Source organism: Balaenoptera borealis (genome assembly GCF_965194805.1).
Source record: "Balaenoptera borealis genome assembly, chromosome: 7".
Taxonomy (NCBI): Eukaryota; Metazoa; Chordata; class Mammalia; order Artiodactyla; family Balaenopteridae; genus Balaenoptera; species Balaenoptera borealis.
The window spans coordinates 82,132,232-82,156,875 of NC_138864.1; the positions used below are offsets into that span (position 1 = coordinate 82,132,232).

At 42.3% G+C, this 24,644-nt stretch overlaps 1 protein-coding gene and 1 long non-coding RNA gene across 11 annotated transcripts in view; one reads left to right on the forward strand and one right to left on the reverse strand.

Annotated features, from left to right (window-relative positions):
* The window catches only part of LOC309631552, a 34,909-nt gene extending 24,801 nt beyond the window's left edge, over nucleotides 1-10,108 (reverse strand). The window contains exon 1 of the long non-coding RNA XR_014246351.1: nucleotides 1-10,108. This exon is cut by the window's left edge and continues 18,014 nt beyond it. This is a non-coding gene — a long non-coding RNA (uncharacterized lncRNA).
* Nucleotides 1-24,644, forward strand: part of CREB5 (cAMP responsive element binding protein 5) — a 409,001-nt gene that overhangs the window by 251,446 nt on the left and 132,911 nt on the right. The window contains exon 1 of one of the 10 annotated variants that reach the window (XM_082397956.1): nucleotides 10,126-18,137. The exons of the other annotated variants lie outside the window; for them this stretch is intronic. Within the exon in view, the coding sequence (XP_082254082.1) occupies nucleotides 18,091-18,137 (47 nt within the window). The 5' untranslated portion in view covers nucleotides 10,126-18,090. Of the gene's footprint in view, nucleotides 1-10,125; nucleotides 18,138-24,644 lie in introns of those variants that run through there. 10 annotated transcript variants of the gene reach the window in all.

Sequence of the window (24,644 nt, forward strand, 5' to 3'; positions counted from 1 at the left end):
AAGCTCTCGTAAACTGAACAGGGCTAGGCTAGGTCGGGGTTCTTATGGGAGACCTCCAAAGAAACCCTGGAGACCTCCAAAGAAACCCTGTCAGCGATGATTCACTGGGTAGTTCCCTGCCTTGAGTCAGTCCCAAATCACTTTCCTTTCCTGGCATTAACAGGTCCTTTACATATGCGGGTGCAGCTTTTTCGAGAATCGGGTCCAAAGCCTCTTTTTTTGCTTTAAAACATTTTTTTTGTAATTTAAAGTAAAAGGCAGTGTGGGAGTGGCCCAGAGAAAGGGAGGAGGAAAAGGAAGGGAGCGGCAGAAGGTTGAGAGAAGTGATCCATCGCAGGCCAGATCCCATTTCAAGAAACTCACAAGGATGCCCCTAATTATTTGACTGTATACTGGGGCCTGGTTGCCATCAATTTTGCTTAGATCGAGTGGGTCACCAGCAGCAAGATTTGGCGATCTCCTTTGATGTGGAGAGTGAAACAAGGATTGATGATCTTGGGATCTTGTAGAAAGTTCTGACTTGCCCCTAAAAGATCCATTCTAGACAAACCCAGATGATTTGCACAGCCCCATCTAAAAGTTCTCAGATGTATGCTGTCACTGGGTGGACCTGATCAGTCCCAGGGTGACCACTGCAACGCCAGCCAGAGCCATCAAGGATACTAGTCCTTAGTGTGTGTTCTTGTAAGCACTTTCCCTGCCCTTCTAGTTGCTTGAAACTACCATCAAGCTTCGTTATTGGCAGTTAAAATACTACTGTGTTCCTGTCTAGAAGCTGCTGTTTTGAGGATGTTTAAATTCTTAAAGATATAGAATGTTTTGACCTTTTTGGAGTATAAAGCACTTGTTAATATGTAAGAGGAACTGTGGCAATATTTCCTTTCTTCAATGAAATATGCTTAGGCTGCTTCTATCCACATTAAACCAAGGATATGAATAAATCTGCCTAAATATTTTCTTTGGGATAGGAATCATTTTCTAAGTAAATCCCATTGGATGATATAATAAATAATAAAGAAAGAAAAGAAAAAAGATGAAAGTTTAAAAAAACCTTCTCAGTGCTACATAGGAGAAGAATTTGTTCTGTTTATTTGTAAACTTGCAAAATATTTCTAAGTTTGCAAATAAAATAAACATTTTTCTATACAGTTGTTTTTGAAGTCACATCCAGCCTGTCTCCCTAAGATGACAAAGCCCAGGAAACAAAAACAAATATCTGTTCAATGGAGTTGAAATTAGTCCATGTTTATACTTTTATTTGAAGGATGTGTTAGACTTTTAAAAAGCTACAAGTGGTAAATATTCAATTATTATTAATAGATTTTTCTAAACTTTTGCTTTGCCTTTAAAAAGAAGAAGTTACAGTGAATAAGATAATTAAAGGTTCAAAAACTGCATGTCTGCCTTTTAGTCACATTTAAGTTAATTATATATCTTCTTGCATAATTTCCCCAGCCTTGAATATTGCATAGTCACATAAAAAAATCAAACTTTTTCATAAAATGCTCTACAGTCAGGTTATACCATATTTTAATCTTTATTAAACTCTATTTGTTTCAGAATTCATTGTGAGGGTATGTAAAGAAAATTCATGAAGTTTCCCTTCCTAGGTCTAATGCGTGATCTCACTTTATACTGTTCAATTTTTATTAAATTTCTTTGCTAACTTAATGCTAAAAGATATATAAGAAAACTAATAAAAAGCATATCACATCTTTTCATTTGCAGAAAAAAATCAACATTCTGCATTCCAATATGAGGGGTCACGTCATACATTCCTTTCCATTTTCTGGGTTTTGAAAACATCTCTGGATGTGTCAAACTTTATTTATTTTTTAGTAATCATGTTTATTATATATTGTTACTATACAAAATTCTATTGTAATTATGCAAATCTGATTGTAGAATTATAGAGGTATGAAACAATTGCTATAGTCAGTGATACTTATATGTTTTCCCCTAAAGCATGGCTACAAAAGAAAGAATTACTTATTACAATCTGTAATACCATAAGGAAAGGACTAAATGCAAAAATTGGAACAAAAATGTTTACAAAGAGTTAGGTTTTCCTCTAAACAGAGTTTGGGTGAAAACAGGCTTTATTCCAGTTAGAGTAATGGAATGTAGGAAATAACTTGCTCTTTTTATATTATTTTTATGATATGATTTCAGTCTATATTGGAACCACATTCTATTGGTATGCCTCAAGCATTCGAAGGCATTGGGTTTTACCAGTGGGTGAGCGTGTGAAGTTTTTTTCCCAAATTCACAGCAATACTTACATCCAGGGACTCCTGTTACCTCCCTCTTCCAGGGGTCAGGGTCTCCTTTCTTACTGACCTCAGCTGCCCAGGCCTTGCCCTTCCACCCTGCTCTGCTCTGATGTCCCGTTTGGTGGGACCCTTCCCAGTGTGTAGCACAAGAAATGCACCAATTCCACCCACCAGAGATCCTTAGGCCAGAAAGAACACGTCTGACTTGAGGCACCAGGAATGCTTTCTTGAAGTAGAAAGCACGTGATTTGAGCCTTAAAGAAGGGATAGAACCATGAGTCCTGGAAAATGTTTCAAGCAGAAGGAACAGTGTGAGCAAAGTTGTGGATGTAGGAAAGATCAGGAGAGACTGTTGAGAGAAAGCAAACATGTCCAGTTTGGCTCTAACCAAACCTTATAGAATATATGCTGGTGAATAGTGGCAGATGATTCTAAAAATATAGGATGCAACCAAATAACTGAAGAACAGTTTACTTCAATTAACAATTGAAAGCTTGTTTTTGAGCAAGGAAATAAAATTATGAAAGCCCCATTATGACGGCATCCTGGAAAAGAAGAAAAATTAGTGAAAAAAGTGATGAAGTCTGTAGTTAATAGTATCAAACCAGTGTTAGTTTCTTAGTTTTGATAAATGTGTCAGGGTTAAATAAGATGTGAATATTAGGGAAAGCTCCATGAAGAATGTACGGAAAGGCTCTGTATTATCTTTGTGACGCTTCTGAAAATTGGAAATTATTTCAAAATAAAAAGAAACAACAATAAAACACTATGGGACTTTATCTCCAACACAGGACCCTCACATCTGGGCCATCAGGGGACGGTTTTGTTGTGGCTCCTAGAACAGAAGTAAAGCATTTGTTATTTTGCTGTAAGCTCTGGAAGTCTGTTTCCTGTGTCAAGAATCTTTGTTTCTGTAATTTCACCTGCTCCTGGGGTCTGCTTCTTCCTGTGCCCGCCATAAGGATGTACCTCTCAGCTGGAAGCCAAGGGCGGCTCTGGGGACTCAGGCATCAGATCACCATGGACTCCCAGCTCCCAGGGGCTTCTTTTCTTGCTTTCTGTACCAGTTGTCCCGCCATCCCCTTCCCTTGATGTCACTCTGAATATTCTTGCTGCATGTGATAGAAAGTAAAACGTTTTCAAGACCAGTTAGCACAGAATTTGAAAAAGGCTTATTTGAGTTCACTGCCTTTTAATAGGTGATTTTAAGTGTACCTCTCCATTAAGACCATGTACCTGAGTTTGGGATTCTAGGGGCTACCGTGTTTCTGTCATTGGAAATATTTTTATAGTCGTTAATGCAGATTAAGAGAAGCTGACCGTTTATCCAAACATAATATAAACATATTTCATCCACGAATACTTGTATCCAGAGTAGCTTATATGAGGTAATTGTCCAAAGTTTGTTTTTAATTCTGCCTATTTCCCATGTGCCATCTCAAAAGCATGAGAGGACAGATCAATACAAGTCAAGACAACAGAAGTTTGCTAATATAGAGATATACAGGTGTGTGCATATTTATATGGTGTGCATGTATGTTTTCCATCAGTCTATAGCAACCTGCTTTGTTGATGAAGTTATAATTACATTTCCTACAACAATCTCTTATCCCAAAGTGTGTACTAGATTGCTTGAGTTATTTAGTGACATTTATTGCAAAATGAATACAGACACTTCCTATTTAGAAATATGTTTCCTGCTTTCCATGATCTCTTCTCAAAAAACTGAGGCTGTCTTACAATTAGCTTTAGCATAAGCATAGTTTGGGTACCTTAGATGTTGCTAGCTTCAACTAGAAGAGAGCAATCCTAATTTTGCAGATTGTCAGGAGACAAGCAAGAGACTTTTGGTCTTCTTCCCTGTCTCCAATACTTCTTCTTAAATTCTGGTAACACTTGGGTTACTCAGTTGCCAGTCTACATGTGAGGGTTCAAACCAGATAATGAAGCCAAGAAAGAAGAATTGAGCCTTTCAGTCCTTCTTTGTTTTGTTTAACAGCGGCCCCAAAGGAAAAGCAACAAGGTGTGGTGGATTAGAGTGGGAATACATCAGTCAAGTGCCTGGGTTTGGGACTTGACTCTGCCACGTGCTAGCTGTGTGATCTTGGGCAAGTTACTTAACCTCTCTGAACTTTTGTTTCTTCATCTGTAAAAGAGGGATGAGAATTGAAGCAAGGTTTGCGTTTATTTAGTGAGAAATTGCAGATTAGCTTTTAGCACATTGCTTGGCATGTAGTAAGGATTTACTGATAAGTTTTCATGTTTATGATAATTATTATTACACTTCCCTATTCTTTTCTACCTCCAAAGTTCAACCATGTACCTCATGCCACTGAAGTGTACATTTAAAAAAGGTTAAAATGGTAAATTTTATGTTATGTCTGTTTTACCACAATTAAAATTAAAAAAACATAAGGAATGGGAAAAAACAAGAGTTCCGACCACCCCAGCTAACCAAATACAAAAATCACTTTTCAAAATTAAAAAACACACATCCAGGAGGCCAGACAAGTTATATTATGGAATTATATTACGAAAAATTAATAGTTTTCCAGAAAAATTATATTATGGAAAAAACACCGCACTTAGAGGTCAGAAGACCTGGGATCTAGTTAGTGACTGTGCTCTTGGTCTAGTCCTTACACCTTTCCGACCTCAGCTTTCTCCTTGGGAAAAGTTCTAGGATGATTAAATGAGGTAACAGTTGCTTTGTAACATATAAATTGGCATGATTGTGGCCATAGTCCCTATTGCTTTTCATCCACTTCTAAGAACAGAGCCAGGATGTTGTACAGAACTGCAGGAAAAGTGTCCTGTTCATAATGCATTTATTTGGTTACAAAAACATCAGGGCATTTAATAATGCGCTATGAAATAGGCCCTGACAAATTCTGATTGACAGAGACTGTCCGTCTTGACTCAGTTAAGGGGAAATGCCCTGGGCCCCAGCTGTTGAATCAGTGGGCCATTTCCAGTGCCCCTCGGCTGACATCTTGTTCAGAGCACAGCCTCCCCTCGCAAGAGCCCAAAGCCAAGAACGAATTAAGGAAGATCACCCAATGAGACTGTCTCTCCACAACACGGAGATACCAGGCCTCTCGCCCAGGGTGTAGTAGAAAGAGCTCTGAAATAGGCACAGGGGCCTGGGGTGATTTTGAGCTAATGACCCTTTTCTGTACTTCACTTTTCTCACCTGCAAAATGAGGAAAGTTGGTCTTTAGAATCTTCATGGTCTAACACCTTATGAGGTGGTGTTAACAATACTTTGAAAATTTTAGGATATTTTCCTGCTTTTCTCCCACATTTAAACATTGTAGCACTTAGACTCACAGTTACCTTGGCTTCCTGCACCCCAATACCCACCCACCCCCATCCTTCCCCTCCATTGCCCGTTCTGAGTCGATATAGGCCATCTGCAGAGGAGGGACAGATTTATTTAAAGCCAATGCCACTACTGTTTAGGAAAATTTGGATTTACCTGGAACAACATAAGGATTTTCATAAAAACATCCACAATTTAACTTTCCAATTTTAAGATGTATTATTTGGTTTTTGAAATTTGGGGTGGTAAATTTCTCAAGTCTCTCCATTTTTTAAAAAATCCAGGGCCTCCAGGTCTAATAGAATGAATAGTATCACACATTCCAAAGGGCCTCCCCATTTTAAAACGTGTCCCAGGATATTTGTTTTCTTTAGAAAACATCTGCTGGAAAGCAGCCTCTCACAACCTGTTGGGCAGCCCACATTCCCAAACCACCCTGGGACCATCTCCAAGTGAGAAATGTCTTAGAGGTTTTAAAATCACATACAGTAAAGTTTGTTGTTTAAAAACATGTTTTAGGATTTTCTTTTTAATCTTGTTCCCTAGCTTTTGAGACCAGAGAAGTTCCCCATCTAAAGCTCATGGATAATTTCAATTTTATCATTTCTGCTAAATCTCAAAAATGGTAATGGGTAAAGCAGAAGCCTCTGTTGACAGGAAGTTTATCTCTTGCTAATAAAAACTACACATATTTATCTGAGTGTTAGAGCCATGTTTTAACTCATTCAAGAACAGTGAATTGTAAAGGGGAAAGTACCCAGGCAGAGGGTATCTAAAAGCTTTGGCCCCATGTAGAATTTTTTTAAAGCTCCTTATCTTTTGTTGCTGGCAAATAAAATCTTCAAATTCTCTGCATTACAGTAATTTCTTTCTTGATGTTTACAAGCCTGGGGAGAAGGGGTAGAGTGCTTGCAGGAAGGTGATAGGACAAAGGAAGCTGATTCCCTCAGTCAGCTGACTCTGTTGCCTTTTCATCTTTTCCTAGGCAGAGCACAGCTACAGGAGGGACTGGATAGATGATTCTCAGTAAATTTGTACTCCTTGGTCATCTGAAGTGACTATTGTACTTATACTGACTTCAGGACTCTCCCCTGCCTCCTTCCTGGATTTTTCTCCTACCTCACTAACTGATCCTCCTCTGCCTTCCTCTTTCTGTAAGAGAAGCCTGCATGACTCAGTTCTGAGACTTACCCAGTCTGTGGTTTTCAAGATAATCCATTGGAATTGATGCCCAATGGATGTCTTCAGCCCTAACTGCCCTGCTGAGCTCAGATGTTCCTACCCCTCTGCCTTCCTGATTTTTCCATCTGTATGTCACTAGACATCTCAGATTTAACTTGTCCAGAGCAAAAGTCTCCCCCCTCCCCAAGTCATCTGCAATACCAGTCTTCTTCATCAAGGTCATCAAGGTCAATAGCAACAGCGTTTACCCACTTGATCGGGTCAAAAATGTGGCGTCCTCCTTGCCTCCTCTTCCTTGCTCCTGTGGCCACTCAGGTGCTGCCGGCTTCACCTCGGTCTCTCCTGGCTCTGCGGTCTTCTCACCCACATTTTCTGCTACCAGTCTAGTGCAAGTCCCCATCGCCACTCCTCCAGACTATTGCGAAATCTCTCAACCGTTCCCCAAACTTGAATTCTTACCCTCTGACGGTCCATTTTCCATACAGCAATTAATGCAACTTCTTAAAAATACAAATTAGATTATGGCAGTCCCTTCTGTAGACTTACCACTGGCTTCTCTCTGCCTTAAAATAAAATAGAAACTTTTTGCTGTGGTCTGCAAGACCCCTACCTACCTCTCCCAGGTTCTCTCCCCTCTCCTTCTCTTTCCCTGGTGGCCTTCTTTCTTTCCCCGCAGGGAACACATACAGTCCTTTCCCGTCTTAGCACATCAATCCAGTTTGTTCTCTCTGCACACTTTCTCTCCTATATCTATACCTACACCTCTGTATGTCCTTATTTGATTCTCAGGTAAAATGTCATCTCTTTGGAGCAGACTTCCCTGAACACTTTATCTGAAAGACTTCACCACACCCAGTATCCCATCTCATCACCAGGTTTTATTTACTTTGTAGGAGTTCTCACTATCTGTAATTATTTATTTGTTTGTTTACTAGTTTATCGGCTCTTTCCATCCATTAGAATGCTGTCTCCCTGAAGTCTGAGACCTTGTTGGTTTTGCTTTCTGCTGTTTCTCTGAAACCTAGAACCTAAGACTCAGCAGCGTCCTTCTACTGATACACTTCCCTCCCATTTTCTGTACTGGTGCCTCCAATACCATCGTAAGACCTTATGGCTTTGCATTTCCTTGAGTTCTCAGTATATACTATGCCACAGATTTGCCTTTATCAGCTAAAATCTTTTGTGAGATGACTTGAAACCAGTTAAGAACAAAAGAGCATCAAGAAATGTAGACAGAGATATTGAAAGAGGAGACGAGAGAGAAACAAAAGGATCTCAATTTTGCTGAGGTTTGGCCAGGCCAAGAGATATCAGGTAACACCAAATAGCCTTTGTTAAAATAACAGAAACTTTTGACAAATTAAAATGAAGCTGCCCCAGACTGAGTTATGGGGCCTTCCAGGCTCAAAACCATCTAACCTTGCAAAATTGTGCTACCCTATGCAACCTTGCATCGAGGATACTGTTTCAGTTTGAAATAAGGTGCACATGCGCTCTCACACACAAAGGCATCTCAGATTTGAGACAGGGAAGACTCTGGGTTGGACTATGAGAAATCAACAAGAAGGATTTTTTTTCACCAAATGGAAAGTGCAGTTTGCTGGCAATTATAGAGTATTCATTTCTGAAAGTATCCAGAACTTTAAAGAAGATGGCTACTCCCAAACTATTTCATTCAAAGATTAGAGTCATTAATAACGATCAATATCTCTTCATTCCCCAAATCTTGGAAGCCTTCCTCTTTTGTCAACAGGAAGCTCCTCTGAGTAAATGGATGTAAAAAGCTTAAACAAGTGTCAGAATGAAAGGGGCAGGATGGCCCCTGACTAGAAGGGTAGCAAGTGACCAAAGAAATGCTTGAGAGACCTCTTTGCTTTTGGCATAGCCATCATTATTTTTGATGTTCACTGCCCCTCATCTCTTAGAGCATTGCTACCTCTGTTGCAGCATTATTTCCCAGACATTTGGCACCTCCCAAGGTTTTTCCTTTTGTCTGTCCCCTGCTCGGGTATGTGATGTCTATTTCAATAGCTGTTTCAATGGTGCTGTGACCGTATTAATATGACAGAGTTGGTCCAAAAGAAATTACAAGGACCGTCATTGTAATTCAGACGCTTAATTCCCACTTAGCAGTAGATGCAGCCCTTGATGACTCACAGGTCATAATCCTCATTCCCCTTTATCGGTCACTCTTGTTTTTGGGTCTGTGGATGGACTGGCACTTTATGAGGTTAAAAATAAAAGACTTCTGAAAAACTTTGATAAGATCCTTTGGAGAAAGAAAAGAACCCCAGAGAAGGGGACCCTGTGCAGAAATCTGTAGCATTCTGTTGTATACCGAACCAGGACCACTGTTGGATGTTCAGTTAAAGTTCTAGAAGATAACCAAGTTATGCCAAAGTTGTGATGGGCTGGCACCATGCAATACACTCATCAGTTACCACTAATATTTCCTTCCCCTCCCTAAGGTACCCTCCCTGCGATTGTCATTAGGAGACTGGGAATATTGCAAAGTAAACATCTGGAAGCATTGATAGTAAACATAGGAGAGAAATGCCTTGCTACACCAGCCACAGGTCAGGAAACCCTAATCTTATCGGGGGGTCCTGGAGACCATAATTCCATAGACTGTTTAGATGGCGTTATGTTACTGTGAACACATATGTTTTGTTTCCATCCTTTTTAGGCATCCTGTTTTGGGAAAGCTGGTTTTTAAAGACTTGATCATTTAAGGGTAGATTATTCTGCTTTTTACCTTAAAAAAAAAAGGTGAAAGAAAATCACAGCTCCTTTAGAGCCTGAACAGCAGGGAAAATACACAGGTATTTCTATTTGTTTTCTTTTATTTAGTTAGTTTATTTGCTTGTAATATTTCAGGGACCAAGGATGACCACATAGAATTCAGTCTTCTTCAAGTGTGGTCTATGGATCAGTCGCATCAAAATCTGGGGAGTTTGCTTAAAAATACATATACTTAGGCCCCACCTTGGCTGTTGGAATCTTTGAGGCAGCACCTGGGAATCTGCATTTTAATCTGGTCTCAGGTACACCAAATCTGAAAACCACTGAACTAGAAAAACACCCCGGTCTGCTGGTTGGTTACAGTACCTGGCTGGGGGTTAGCCTTCAAAGCATTGAGATTCATCTGTGCATGCCTGCTTTTCTTTCCCCGTAAAGGGGCATAGCTTAAGTTTAATACAAAGAGAGCATGCTTTTTTCTTGGGGATTTTTAACCTGGGGTCCATGGTTAAAAGGAGGGTTCCCAGTTTTTATGAGATTCTCAAGGAGGATCGTTGCTCCCGAAAAGCATGTTCCAACACCAACTTAAAAGCATGCTCCAACACCAACTTAAAAGCATGCTTTCCAGTTTGGGTGGGAACATTGGGAACTCAGATTGGCCCAGATGGTGCTTGAATCTCTCATTCTTCCCTATTTCTATTAATGACAGAGGAATTCTAAAGCTTATGGAGAATGAGAAATTTAGGATCTTTTACCTCCAAACCTAAAGACCCCTTGGACATCATAACATCTACTTTCTCTCTCAGAGGAATGGAGAGGACAAGACTAAGTTATTTATGCATCGTACAGTGCTACATGTCTAGAAAGACAGGAACACATAGCCATGCATATGAAAGTGTCACTGTGATTGTTGTCTTAAAGGTCTAGATCTGAATTTCAGCATAAGGCAGGATTAACTGCACCTTTCTATCTGGGATTTCTGGTGTAAATACAGACACCAGAGTCATGTACAAGCCTGAGAGGGAAAGTAGAATGTGGAAGTGGGTTTGGAAACCAAAATATTATGTCAGCAGTTTTCTCTTTCATTTATTCTCTCTTATCAAAACCAACTTTTTAACTCAGGGGTTCTGTTAATAAAAACATAGATAATTTCATTTGGAAGACCCAAGAGCTTCATGTTTGGGGTTAAAAAAAAAATTCCTCTCATCCCCTCCAGGGAAAAGTGTTGGAGGGCTCATTCTTCTCTCAGAGCCCTCTGAATAAATCAGTGCTGGTGAACTTCTCTCCTCAGAGTAAGGGGAGGTCAGTTATTAAATACACACAGAACCTATAGCTGGAATCTCTGTGAAAAGAAAAACAACCACAAATACAATTTCCAAGTTTAAGCCTTCCTTTTTATTTCTAGGACCCTCAAAACCTCTTCAAATTCATTCTTACTTTTGCAATTTTTTTTTTCATTTTAAAATGTTTAACAATGAAAACAGCTAATAGAGTATACTTTCAGGGCTATTATCCAAACAAGTTAAGTCATCTTTTTCAGAAAGCCTTTTTGTGCAACTGCAAAGTATTTGGGGGTCACTATTTACAAAGAAGACACCCAGTGTTTTAATTAAAATTATGCAGAGGGGTAGCACTCCAGATAGGAATTCTCAGCAAATGATGGTCAGGTTCCGGTAGGCACATGTTTTCCTCCCCGTGAAATGAGGAGACCCAGCAAGAAAGAAGGAGCCTCGGAAACCAGCAGCGTGAGGGCTCTAGGAGAGCTGTAGGTATGAACTTTGCAGTGTTGGCTCAGGATGTGGGCCCTGATGAGATTTCAGGGTGTGATGAGGAGGTGGTGAAGACCAGGTGAGGGGTATGAGGCAGGCAGCATCATCCCGTCACCTGAGAGAGGGGAATTCCATTTCTTACTTTTTGATGTTATGTCTTAAAAAGTTTTTATTTTTTCTCTGCCTCAACTTTGGAATTTCTCCTCCTTTGGAAAATCTCTCTGATCAAAATCATGAAGCTCGTAAGACACACATTTCCCATTCTGATGGCTGGGACCCAGACCATTGCTTGCTTCAGGACACACAGGTTAGCCCAGGTCACCGGGAACATCTGGGTTATGGAAGGTGTGAGTGCTCTGATACGAAATACTGAGGTGTCATGGTCACATCCCTGATTTTGGCATCAGACAACTTTAGGTCAAGTCTCAGCTCCACTGTGGCATTCAGGCAAGTTACTAAATCCCCTGAGTCAGCTTCTTCATCCATAAAATGGGGATAATGAAAGTGCCTACTTCATGGTGTTACAGAAAAGATGAAAAGAATTAACGTCTGTGGGACACCTAGCACGATGCACAGCACAAAATATGTGCCGAATAATTGTTGGCTAATGGTGACATATATATGTCCACATACACACATATATAGACATACATACATACATATAGTCAGCTATTGTACGTATATGTAAATATATGTGTATATATGTATGTTCATATATATGAATGTCTACATATGTGTATATATATATATATATATATGTGGCAATGAGACATACAATAGCTACAAAACAAGGAAAAATATCAATTTCTGCAAATTTTAACAGAGAGGATAGACAAGGCCGTAACTTTGATGTTTCACACAAGCAACAATTATAGTGGGGAAAATAGAATGGCAAGCTAAAAGACATGGAATTGAGAAGCAGGAAAGATTGATGGAAGTGATGCTTCCAAGGAAAAGTCCAGTCCGTTGCAGGCATCACCCACTTCTCCCCAGCTGGCCGGGTAGACCCAGAGCCTCTCCTGAAATCATTTTCCTAGTCCTGCTGGTGCTCATGAAGTACACAGAGAGCAGTAAGTCTTCACCACCCAGGGCCTGGACCAAGGAGGCAAGTGGGGCACCCACTCTCAAGGTTGTGCAATTGCTGCCCTGCCCTTGAATGCCCCCAGGAGTGCATGCCTCCTTAAATTTTGCACCCTAGGCATCCCATTTGCTTCACCCTAGAGGAGGCCAGTCACCACGCTTTGCCTACAGGGACAATGGGACTTTGGTAGATAACCTCTCCTAACCAAGGTTATCTACTGAGCCTGTGGTAGAGACCTCTTTCTCCCACGCCATCAGGCGCCCACCTCTCCTGAGCAGAGCAGGATTGTTCCCCAGACGGTCCTGTTCAGCCATGTCCTGGCTCCGCTCAAGACCAGAACATGAATTCAGTGCACTCTGGCAACACCATTAGCCTCTGCTGCTGTATATAATTCTACCCACAGATGTTTGCACCTCCTGTCCTCCACCATTTTCATTGTGTTCTTCCTGTAGTCCTAACCTTGAGTTGTAGGAACTGCTGGTTAGAACAGACACCACACAAGCACTTTACAATATGTGTAAATTAGACCCTCACGCTGTCTTAAACTTATACAGTGATGTATGTCAGTTACTTCTCAGTAAAACAATAAAACAGGAAAAAAAGAAAGAAGAAAAAAAAAAAAGAACTGACGCCACCATTCTTTAGGGATGAGTAAGTCTCAGTGGCAATTTCCCTTTCCTTAGGGTGCCCCGGCAACCATATGAGAAGCACCCCAACCAATAGGAGAATGCCAGTTCCTCTCATCTAGAGTTTCAATTCCCCTGGATGCTTTATATAAGAAATTGGTGGAAATAGTCTAATGTCAGCTGCTCTGATAATAAAAACCTCAGGGTGCTCATACTGGCATCGCTGCCATGTGGATTTTGGGACAGGGAAGCAAGAGGAATCTAAGGCCCCCAGAGGAGAAATGACATAGTGCAGGGACGGACAAGGCCAACCAATACATTTTCTAGGATTTATTATTATTATTATTCCAGGTATTCTAGAAGCTCCAGATATTAAGGAAGCCACAGAAGAGGTGTAAGAATGGAAAAGGGGAAAAGGACTTTTAGGAGGGAACATATTCAGGGAAGACTGAGCAGCCTGTGCTGCCATCACTCAGTTCAGTCACATTTCTTGAAGACCTACTGTAGGTGAGTCAGGTGCTTGCTAAGTGCTAGGGGAACTAAGATGGATCAGCCCATTCTCTGCCCTGAAGAAGCTAACAACTCCCAAGGAAGACAGGCATGGAATGGGTACTTTCCATAAGTGGCTTATTGCTGCGGTAGAATCTGATCCAGGATGCCCCAGGAGCCCAGAGAAAGGGATACTCCTACCCCAGCCTGGTAGTCCAGCAAGGTGTTCATGGAAAAGGTAATGCCTGAACCGAGGAGTTTATTCATTCATTCACTCATTCATTTATCCAACAAATATTCATTGAGCGTCAACTGCTTTTCAGATACTGTGATGCGTTCGAGTGATACAACGACATTCACATTTTACCGATGGAGAAGTTAGGGGGAAAAATACACTGTGAGTAGGCAGAATTGATGATAATATTTTAGGGCTCATCGAAGGTCTCTCATAACCTCCCAATACCTACCCCCTAAGGCTTCCCGATGCCTCCATCATTAGAAATTCATTCCTTTGTCTGTCACATTCAACATCGCCGCTTCAGAATATCAAAAATAGGTTTGGACACAAGGAAGGCCAGCAAGTTGCCTGAGGGTACTTGGAACCAGAGCTGGGATGTAGGAATTACAGTAGGTACAAGACAGAAGTAACCAGTGACTGACCACTCTCTTGCTTTCTCCCTGGGAGTGCCAGGAGCTGACGCTAGCAGACCCAACTATCCAAACCAGCAAATGCTGCTTGCACACAGTTTAGGAAGCATGCTGCACAGGTTGACCTAGGCAGCCCCTCAGCCTCTGTCCACTGTGAAAACACGGGACACCCAAGTTGAAGGGAACGCTGAATGACACCATGTGGGTATGCAGTGGTCTGTGACCGGAAGGTTCGCTGGAAGCAATTTGCAAAGGAGGCCTTAGAAAACCACCTGGATGGTTATTATAAATTAAAAAAGGAAGAGATGCCACTTTTTTTCTGAATAATTTTTAATACTAGGTTTATGGCTGGGTACATGTGATAGTCATTAGAGCTTATTTAACTCTGAAATTATCTGGCCCCTCAAATTCCACTGGGACTGTAGGAATCGTGGGTTAAATTTTAAAAACAATGTCTGAAAGAAGACGATATGCTTTTCCTTGAGGAAAATAAATTCAGACTTAAAAGAAAAAAAAAAAAATCAGCTCTGTCTAGGAAGGATCGTTATCATTTCTTATATTTGCTGTGTGTTTCCGTAATGTGTTGGAGCTAAGAAATTCACCCAGGCACACAGAATTTACTTTAGTTGGCTATTGTGCCCTTCAGTCCTGCAGTCCAAGTTGTGCTTTTCTAGTGGGTTGTTTTGGAGATAGTCCAAATCTGTTCTGAACTCTGAGCTCAGATCTCAGAGGTTTTCACTTCTTCGGAGCCGAACATTTCATCAGGAGCTGCGAGTATGTGAGTTACACCGAACAGCTGCGCGGTACCCACCACCCTCTCCCCAAGGAGGACACGTTCTGAAAGGAGGGTGTCGTAAGCATTTCTGAGCAAGCCAGCTAATCTGGAGGCCTAGCCTGTTGGCCAGGGGCTACTTCTAAGAAGGCTCCCGCTGGAATTACAGCATCTTAAAACCCTGATTCTCAAAGCCCCCCTTCTTCAGAAGAGCAACTAGAACATGGAGGGGGCTAGCGGGGAGAGGCGACGGGAGGGCCAAATGGGTGAAAAAGGAAGCTCTTGAGTCGGAGGGGAATTTCCTTTTGGGAACAGGATATTCTCTGTCATTAGCTGCTCACAGGAAGGGAAATAGGAAAGCAGGCTTTCTTTTCAGGTGGGGAGAAGCCCATCAGCCAGTGAGAATGCCTGATTTGGAATGGCGGGGAAGGGGAGGGTACTTACGTTCGGAAGGCGAGTGCAAATGTAAATACTCAGACCCCTTTGAACTCTGAAATTGATTCTGACTCCGGCCAGCGCTCCAAAGAAGTTTTATTAGAGTGTCAGTGTGTCCTGCACATTGTTGGCCCAGTGGCATCATCATCTCACCGTCATCAGGTACAGGGCCCTCGGAGTTTGGCTAGAAGCACTGAACCCATTGGTCACATCACCCCCTGATCAGAGGCACCCTCACTGCCTTGGAACCTTTGGCCTCTTCCTCCTCCCGGCAGAAGCAAAGATGCTGGTGTGTCTCATGAGAGGTCTGTGCCTGGCTTTGGCCAAAACTGCCATCTCCTTTGTTACTTTCCAAGGAAGGCACAAGAAAGGTACCTTTATATAATCTTTACCTACAGCATAGGGTCCTTTTTACTTACTTCAGTGAAAAAAAAAGAAAAAACAAAAAGCACCATCTAGCAGCTTAACCCAGTCCCTGGGACAGGGTCTAAGAAAAATCCAGTAGAGAGCATTTTCTCCTTGTGGTTACAGGAAGATGTCAATTTGGAAACCGGCACCACGTATCCATTTTGATATGTCTAAAATAATAACATTTAAATATGAAAAGTAAGGCAAGTTGTAGGGAGTGGAGAAGGAAAAGTGAAAATCCTCAGCTTTATATTAACCAACATGGTCGATGGCTCTTATAAAAAGGAGAAAGTCATTTATATAAAATCTTATCATCCTGCCTTGAAGTGGAAAGGCTGGTAGAAGCGATTGGAGATTTTGTTTTATTTATTCCCTGCATCAGAAGAAAAATCAATAGCTGCTTGGCGAGTCAGACGTAAGTGAGTTATACAGGCCACTGACATGGTGGACCAAACTTTATAACAACCACATTTGCCGCTGTCAGGCCACAGGCTTCAGTGGCGCCAGCTGTAATTACGGCTGATCACCTCTAATTCAGAGCTGCCTGCCTTGATAAAGGTGTCACTGGAGCAACTGTGGCATCAGCGTCAATTGGGGATTTCATGCTCCAGGGCAGACTGCTGGAGAAAGCTCTTCCCCACCCCAGCCTCCAGGGTCGGGAGACTGTCGGGCAAACCTTGCTTTTTAACTCTTCACTCTGAGTTTGGTGATAGTCCCTAAAGCTCTGATTGAAATTCCAAGGGACTCAGATGAACACCCCTGTCCCCTGGCAGCAGATATCTTTAAGAGCTAAGAGATTTCTCTGAAAGCAGAGCTTAGAATTTGGGATCTTTTCTGCTTGGCCACATGAGAAGAGACCAACATTTGTATCACCTGGTCAACTCACTGATCACAAAAAGCGACGAGAGGCAATAGATAGACTCGGGCCAAAGCTATGAGTATTTTTGAAAAAAAAATAAGTTGCAACCCCATGCCTTTCTTCTGCTTTTGTGGCATTAAAAAAAAATTCTAGCGAACTTCCCATTTTTTAAAATTACTTTTTCTTTTTTTTCTGAAGGAGACATTAAGGGTGAGGGGACGAGAAAACGGAGAGAAGAAAGAGTTAAAAAGCTGTGCTAACAAAGCGGCCAAGTGTCTGGATGGTTCTAGGGAAAGCCTGAGCAGGAGAGGTGTGAAGTGAGGGGTAGAATTGCGTAATTAAAAGGGCTTCACTGTCATTGGTGAAGGATAATGTTTGACTCCCCCACACAACCACCCCAGGCTGTTTTTCCTCGCTCTGTAATTAAAAAAGAGACACACGCTGTTCTCCCGGTATCCTTTAAAACTCCCAGACGGCCCCACCCATACCAATTCCCCCCCAGCCAGTGGGGGGACCCATAGCTTGTCTTCATTTTGAGGGTGAACGAATTCTAACTCCCTCTTCTTCGAGGGACTCACCTGAGAGTGGAGTGCTAATCTCAGGAAGACAAGGTCTGTGTTTTGCAACGAGGGTCCTTTTCCCTTCTGCACATAAAAGCGACCAGCAGTGTGGGCCAAGGGAGCAGGAACTGTGAATCCCCCTTCGGGATGGCTCCACACGTGGGCGAGTGTTTGGCCCAGAGTGGGTTTGCCCTTGCTGACAGGGAGGTCAGATGCGACAGATCTCTGGAGGGCTGGTGGTTGGCACTGAGCAACAGAAAATCCCATCCAGCTCCAGGAAAAAAAGGGCTGTGGGTCATGGAAACGTGTCACCTGGTTCTGAAGAAAGCCTAAGCTGGTGACCTGTCTTGGTTTTTCCTGCTTATCCTTCCAACCTGCTCTTCCACCTCTTCATCTCCACCTCTGCCTATGTCTCCACTGTTATTTCCCTTTCACCAAATTCAGGGACTTTTTTCTTTTTTTTTTAACCAGCATTTAAAAAAAAAAAAAAAGAAAATTGGAACCAGTGGACCCCTGCCCGTAGAACTCGGGGTCCCCCTCTGAGTCCCAGGCAGCTGCTGGGCCATCCCCAGGCGGTACTGTTTCCCGGCTCTGTTTACTCGTTTCTAAGGGCAATTGCACCACTAAGGCTCCCTGAGTCTGGAACTCGGCCTGGGGCTGTTTTGGTTACATTGAAGTTTTTGCTTCAGTTCTGCCAGATTTAAATGGTGACTTCACCAGCACTGAGCTAAAAAGGAGAAGGGGGAGGAGGGCGAGCCCAGGAGAAAGAGAGCGAGCAAGCCGGAGGGAGAGAGCCAGAGCTGGGCGCAAGAGAAGGGCCAGCACATTACATCATCGCTTGGCCTGGAATCAAGTGGGAAGGATGTGACTCACTCAGGCTAGTTAAGCCTTGGCTCAAATTCTACACACACTCATTCCAGAGCTCTCATGTTCTGCACCTCAGGAGGGAATTCAGCCTCAGTGATGTCCATGAGGTTTGTTTTTAATTTTATTTTCTTTTTTCCGATTTTATAGATTTTTTTTTTTTTTTGGCCCCTACCGCCTTCTTTTCTTGAGTCTTCGTCGTCCTCCTCCTCCTCTGTCTCTCCCCCTTCTCCCCTTTCTGCCCGTCTTTGTTTCTCCTCTTCTTCCTTCTCCTCTTTCCCCAGCCCCTCCGCTCCTCTTCTGGTCCCGAAGAGGCATTTCTTTTCACTTGGATCAGAGTTTTTGTTCTAGTACAGCGACCTGAATGAGTTGAACCGAGGCTGGGTTGGGCACACACACACAAAAAAGCAGCGCGAGCCCGAGGGATTGGAGCATAAGGGGCCACAAATAAAAAAGCGAAGCGAGAAAGCAAACTCGGGCGAAGTTTCTTTGCTGCGGTGTCGATCCTAATCGGAGGAGACAGGGAGAGAGTTAAAATGCAGGAACCAATCGCTTGAATGGTGATGTAATGCAAGAACCGCAGGGTAGTTAAGTAATGTGAGAGCAAGGGGGTCAGGGTTGCAAAGCATTTACCTGCTCTCAAGGGGTTTTCAGTTTATTATCAATTGCAGTGACTGTAACTGGCTTCAGACTGCAATCTCTAATTATTCACAGACGCCCCTTTTTTATCTTTTATTATTAAAAGTAAAACTATATTATGGTATTTTAAAAAAACATGATATTATCACAGCTGTGTATTATTTTCCACGAGGATTCTCTCTCTTTCTCTTCTTAAATGGCTCAAAACGGTTGTCTTTTCATAAAAGGTCGAAGTGAAGTGACAGTGGGAGTGGGGGTGACTTTTTGGGTGTTAACTGGTGAATTGTAAATGCCTGGAAAACCCTTTGGTGTGTCATGCTGAGTAGGAAGAGTTGTACTATTGCATTTATTATTAAGAATATACTGTCGGTTTTTAAAGTAATAGATGATGATCCCCAAAAGCAGCTACAGTCTTTCACCTATTATTTCAGTTAATGTTAACAGCGGTTAATTTTAACTTCCTGCTCTTTCACGTGACAATTAACTTAATCCCGTGCTAACTTTCAAACCTGTATGTTCTTGAATTATTTTCAAGATGAGATTCTCTAGTCGTGGGAGAGATGATGAAAACTTCCGGATTGATTTGTTGAGAAACAGCTAGTTAATATTTGTGAGTAAGGAACTAACATGAAATAAATGGAGAGAGGGACAGTCGATGGTGTTCTTAATGTTCTAAGGATCCAGGGTACCCAGAGAGAGAGAGAGACTTACACGTTTTGAAAATTATGACCACACTTCTGTGCGTTTCATAAAATATATTTAGTGCTATGATGCTCTGCCTGGGCTGAATGCTTTCTGAAACCATCCAGCGTTATTAGATAGTTCTCAGCCGAAGCCCTCCGCAACTAGAGAGCCAGCCCAATGAGAGAGTAATCCCCGACTCTTGGCTGCTCCAAAACTTCTCTGGCTCAGTTAGTCTTGACCATCATACAGCTGGTGCGTATTGAGGCGTGGGGCACGTACCAGAAAGGTGTTTGTTTATTTATTTCATGCATGTTTTGGATATAATTAATCATGACTTTTTATGGATCTTCTCCCCTCTCGCCTTTTTTGGGCAGAGATGGAAGGGGGAGATAATTTTTGGAAGTAACAGCGTGATGTGGTGGAGGTCAGGAGGCCTGAGTGCTAATCCTGGTGAACCTTGAGCAAGTCCCTTAAAGCATCTGGGCTTCATTTCAAAATGAGGGAGCAGACAAGGTGGGTGACAAGCCCCTCCTCCCCACGTGGAACCAATCTTAGGTGATCTCTGAAGTCCCTTCCAGCTCTAAAACTCTGTGTCTGTGTCCGTGTTCTGTAAAAGTTTTGCTAAACGGTATTTGACATAAGTTTTCAGAGAAAAGTACATTTGAATTCGAGATGAATTAGTGCCTTGAAAGAAATGAATGGAGGAGGGTGAAGGGGAACATGTCTTTTCTCACTTTAAAAGTTGTTTTTTTGTTTTTTGCTTTTTGGCATGAACGTTCCTCTTGTGAAATTCTTAGTTTCCACATGCAACCTGTAAGGAGTCCTCAGTGAGATATAAAGATGCATAAAATGGTCCTAAAAATGCAGGAGACATTTCTGTTTCGTCCACTCGTATTCATATTCAGAACAGAATTTTTAATGAATTTATTCCTCCCCCAAAGACTGCACAACTCCTTGATATGTTTCTGTAATTTTAACATAAACTTAAGTTTTTAGATGAGATTGAAGGCTATTTAAAACCTTCGAGAAACTTGAAAGGCAAAACTATATGTGCTTGTTAGAAAGATAATTTTACCAGACAATATCCCTATTCTTCAGCCAAATTCCAGGGTAGTAGCCTTATTGTAAAGTATGTATTTATGGATCCAGCTTAATTGTGCACAGGGAAAGATCACAACTGTGCCTGTTTGGCGGGGAGGAGGCGGGTAGTGTGGGGCTGGGATTACCCAGAGCTGAAACGAAACCACTAGTGAAGGTTATTAGTCATTGTGCAGAGTTTGATGACTGCCAAGTGTGTGCTTGAGACTCTTCAGGAATAAAGAGGGCATGATTTCTTTTTTTAGAGCATTACAATTTATGTTGACTTGGCTCCAAGGTGTTCACCTATAATCAGAAAGGTCCTGAAACGACTGACAGAGAGGCAGCGCAAGGGGCATGAGCCCGGCTATGATCCTCGGTCAGACTTATAGTAGTACCTCACTTCCTCCCCATGATAACCCAGAAGGATAAGAATCATTAGCTCTGCTCTTCGGTGATTGTTTTGTTTCGTTTGGAGTTTTTGTTTTGATTATTGTTGTTTTCTAATTGAAATTTTTATTGAGGTACTTGTAGACTTACATGAATTTGTAAGAAGTAATACAGAGATTCCCACGTACCCGTTACCCAGTTTCCCCCATTGATGACATCTGACAAAACTCTAGTAAATATCACAACCAGGATATCGACAGTGCTACAGTTCACTGCTGTTATTCAGTGTTCCTTAGACTTACCTCTACTTGTGTGTGTGTGTGTTTTGCTTTTATCAATGTGAAAACTAAGGGTCAGACTTGCCACGGTTCACACAAGCTCTAACCCCTTGAGTCCAGTCCACACAAGGTCTAGCTTGCCATCACTGACAAATTTCCCTCCACCGTCAGGACCATCAGGGGCCTCATGGCTGTGCTTGTCAATGAGCTATCTTGGTGATTGTCCGTGTTTCACATTCCTTGGGGCATGGCCTTAGTGGTAGCTTTGCCCTCCGTGGAGGGTCCCTGGAGCCATGCCTCACGTATTAGCATTAGCAGGTGAAGGGGGAGGTAGGGCTTTGATGGCATAAAAGAAGAAGCACACATCTATTCCATCTGTATGCCAGGCACAGAGCAGAGGGATGCCCACTGTACATGCCTGAGCTTAACCATAAGTCAGCGCTGAACTCAGCCTTCTTCCTCGTCTCCTGCCATTTCTCCCCCGGTAGACACATCTATGACATGAAGAAAGGGGATGACACCAGGAAGTCAGGCAGCTATTGGTCAGAGAAGTAGTGCGGGGTCTTCTGAAAAGAGCATGTGTTTCTGGGTCAAAAGGCCTGGGTTCAAGTCACTCTTCCACTTCCTGGTTGTGTGACTTTGGCATGCGACTTAACCTCGCTGTGCCATAGTTTCTATCTTCTTTGTAGAATGAGGATAACCATACCTACCATGTGGGGTTGTGAGGGGTAGAGACATTCTTTAAGGGCCCTGGCACACAGTGAGATCACAGGAATCGTGTTTCAGCTGCTCCCATAATGAGGATGCAGGAAAGGGTCCTCCTGGGAAGTCTCTATGCAGGCGACTGATTGCAGATTCTAACTGGACATCCTGTTCCCAGCGTCACTCAGTCTTCTTCCTTTTCCAGCCTCTCTTCCCTTATGCCTTGTTTTTATTCAGAAAATCATGCAGGTCTGAGATCAAGTCAGGTACTTGAAACAGAACTAAAAGTACCATTCTGATTAAAGTGAGGTGAGGACTAGTGCTGATGAAACCTGCCAAATTCCCAGTGACCTGAGTGGAGGGAGAGATGAGAACAATGCAGGTTGGAAGAAAGACCCTTGTGTCCCCATTCATGCTCAGCTATGGCTTTGTGAATGGGAAAATGGAGTGAAATGGAGATGAGTGAATTCAGTCGTGAGAACTGGATTCCACTCCTGGCTTGATTAAGAGAATTTCTATTTGCAATAGTTTATGTGTGTAATGCCTATCTTTAGTCGGGTGAGGCTCCCTTTTAAGCTTGTTACCTCCTCTCGCATATCTTTTCTGGTGGTAAAAATGATGTTTGGAGAATGAAGAGAAGGGGGTTTCCAAGGTGGCAAGGGTTATGATGGTGAAGTTGGTGGGATTATATAACAGTGATGGGGCCCAAGACTTATATCAAGGGTTCCATCCTAAGGTTCCCAGGTCTCTGCTGGAAACGAGACCTCAGGCTATCTCAACCTTCATGATAAAAACATCTCAGATTTTACTAAATAAGCATTGGTCAGGAAGGCCAGGTCAACATTCAAAGGCAGAAATTAGCATGGACTTGAAATTGAGCACGGTCGTGGGCCTGACGGAAAGTAGGGTGGGCACACCTGAAACTGCCCATAAAAAAAGTAGAAGCAGTGGATTGAACACGGCCTTCTCCTTTCTGCTCTTTTTGTTTGGTCTTCTTGGGCCTCTGATCTTCGAAGGGGACTTTTTTGCATTGGATTTTGGAAAGATGTGTGCGCGAGCATCTGAGCCAGCGGCCGTGGTCATAGCGCAGGGGTGTGGGGAATAGCCGAGAGGAGGAAGGAACATGGGGGCCAATAAAAATTCTGTGGTTCAAATCTGAAGTATATAATTTTTAAACAGACTTTGCTAGTCTGATTAAATTGTACAGTAAGGCTTGGTACTTTCAGAGGTGTGTATTTCATGAATTTTGATTGCAAACCACAGCAGTTCCTTGACTACTTACATCCTTGAAAACTGAAATCGACTTGACTTAGCACTCCAAAGTCCACAACATAGTACACAAACACTTTATAACAAGTCCATACATCTTTTCTTCCTGTTCCTACCCTGGCAGGAGAGCTTATTTAATGATTGATGAAGCAATGCTGCACCCAAGAAGAATTAATCAATAGTTTGCAGTCATTATGGAGAGTGCAACAGTAGTTATACAATAGCCAAGACCCATCTAGCTATCAGCAAAGTCTTCCTTTCCACCACATGATACCAAAAATTGAATTCTACCTTATAATTTTTTTCCTTGCTCTCTTTAATGACTAAAATAGAACTGGATGTGTCCAAAACAGCAAAGCCTGGAAAAAAACAATAATAAGGTTTCAAAGGAATGCCAAGGTACCTATTAATACATAGACTCAATCACTTGTCTTAATGGGAGATGGAAAATGGGGCCAACAGGCTGTGTTCTGTGAGCCGGAATGCCTACTATGAATTACTGTGTTTTAGGAGCCTATGAACTTTTAAAATCAAAGATCTTTAAAGGCTGAAGTCATGTGGAGCTGGATACATGTGCTGACATGGCAGAGAGGCCATCTAGGCCCCTTGTAGCCTTGCGGGCCTGGCTGCCCACTTGGCTCTGCCCCTCTGCCCTCAGTGGGGCCCATATCGCTGCTAAGGAGGGGCTGCAAAGCAAGCTCCTTTGCAGAGGCGGAGAATGTTTATTCAAAATCAATACAGCCCACGTGACTGTGCCCCATGAATCTCTTTGGAGTCAGACAGATCTGTGTTCAGGCTCTGGCTTTGTCACTTGTAGCTGTGTGATTTCTGACAATCTGTTGAAAGTTTCTGAGCCTCCATTACTTCATCCATGAAATGGAATCCATGAGATAATGACTAAATGCACTTAGCGTGGGAAATGTTCAATAAGTGTTAGTTGTTTAATAATGGGACCAGCTGACTTTTTTTGGAAGTCTGAATAATAGTCTATTTGGGGCATCAATAGTTTAGAGAGAAACACTGTCATCTACCAGTTCCTTCCCAGAAAGGTAAACTGAGTCACAGCATGCCAAGGAGACTGTGGACAGGAGAAGAGGTGAGGAGAGAATCGTATCATTGGCTGTATTCTCTGTGACCATCTCTTCACTGGCCAGAAAATGAGGCTTAAGATCTCACTTGAACGCAGTTTATCAGAGCCAAGAAGAGCTGGGTCTTTTTTTTCTTCCTACGCCTTTTAGTAGTAGATTTCTTTTTTAGATGGCATAAAGCAATTTTTCTTTTGCATTTGCCTCTTCTTGACCTTCTTATTTATCATAATACTTCAGTCAGCTCAGCAACACTCTGCAATAAATGGCCGATCTCCTTTAATTCCTCTGGAATTAATCATAATAACAGCAATTATGATAAACCCATTTAGTATAAATGTACATGTAAATTACTCTCACGTTGCATTTTCACCTTTAGTTTTGCTTTCACCAGCATCCACCCTAATATGGTTTACAAAGTGGGCTCTCTCTAGCCAAATTATTTTACTTAATTCAGACCTTGCCCTAGCTCAGGACGAGGCTGCTTTTTGCC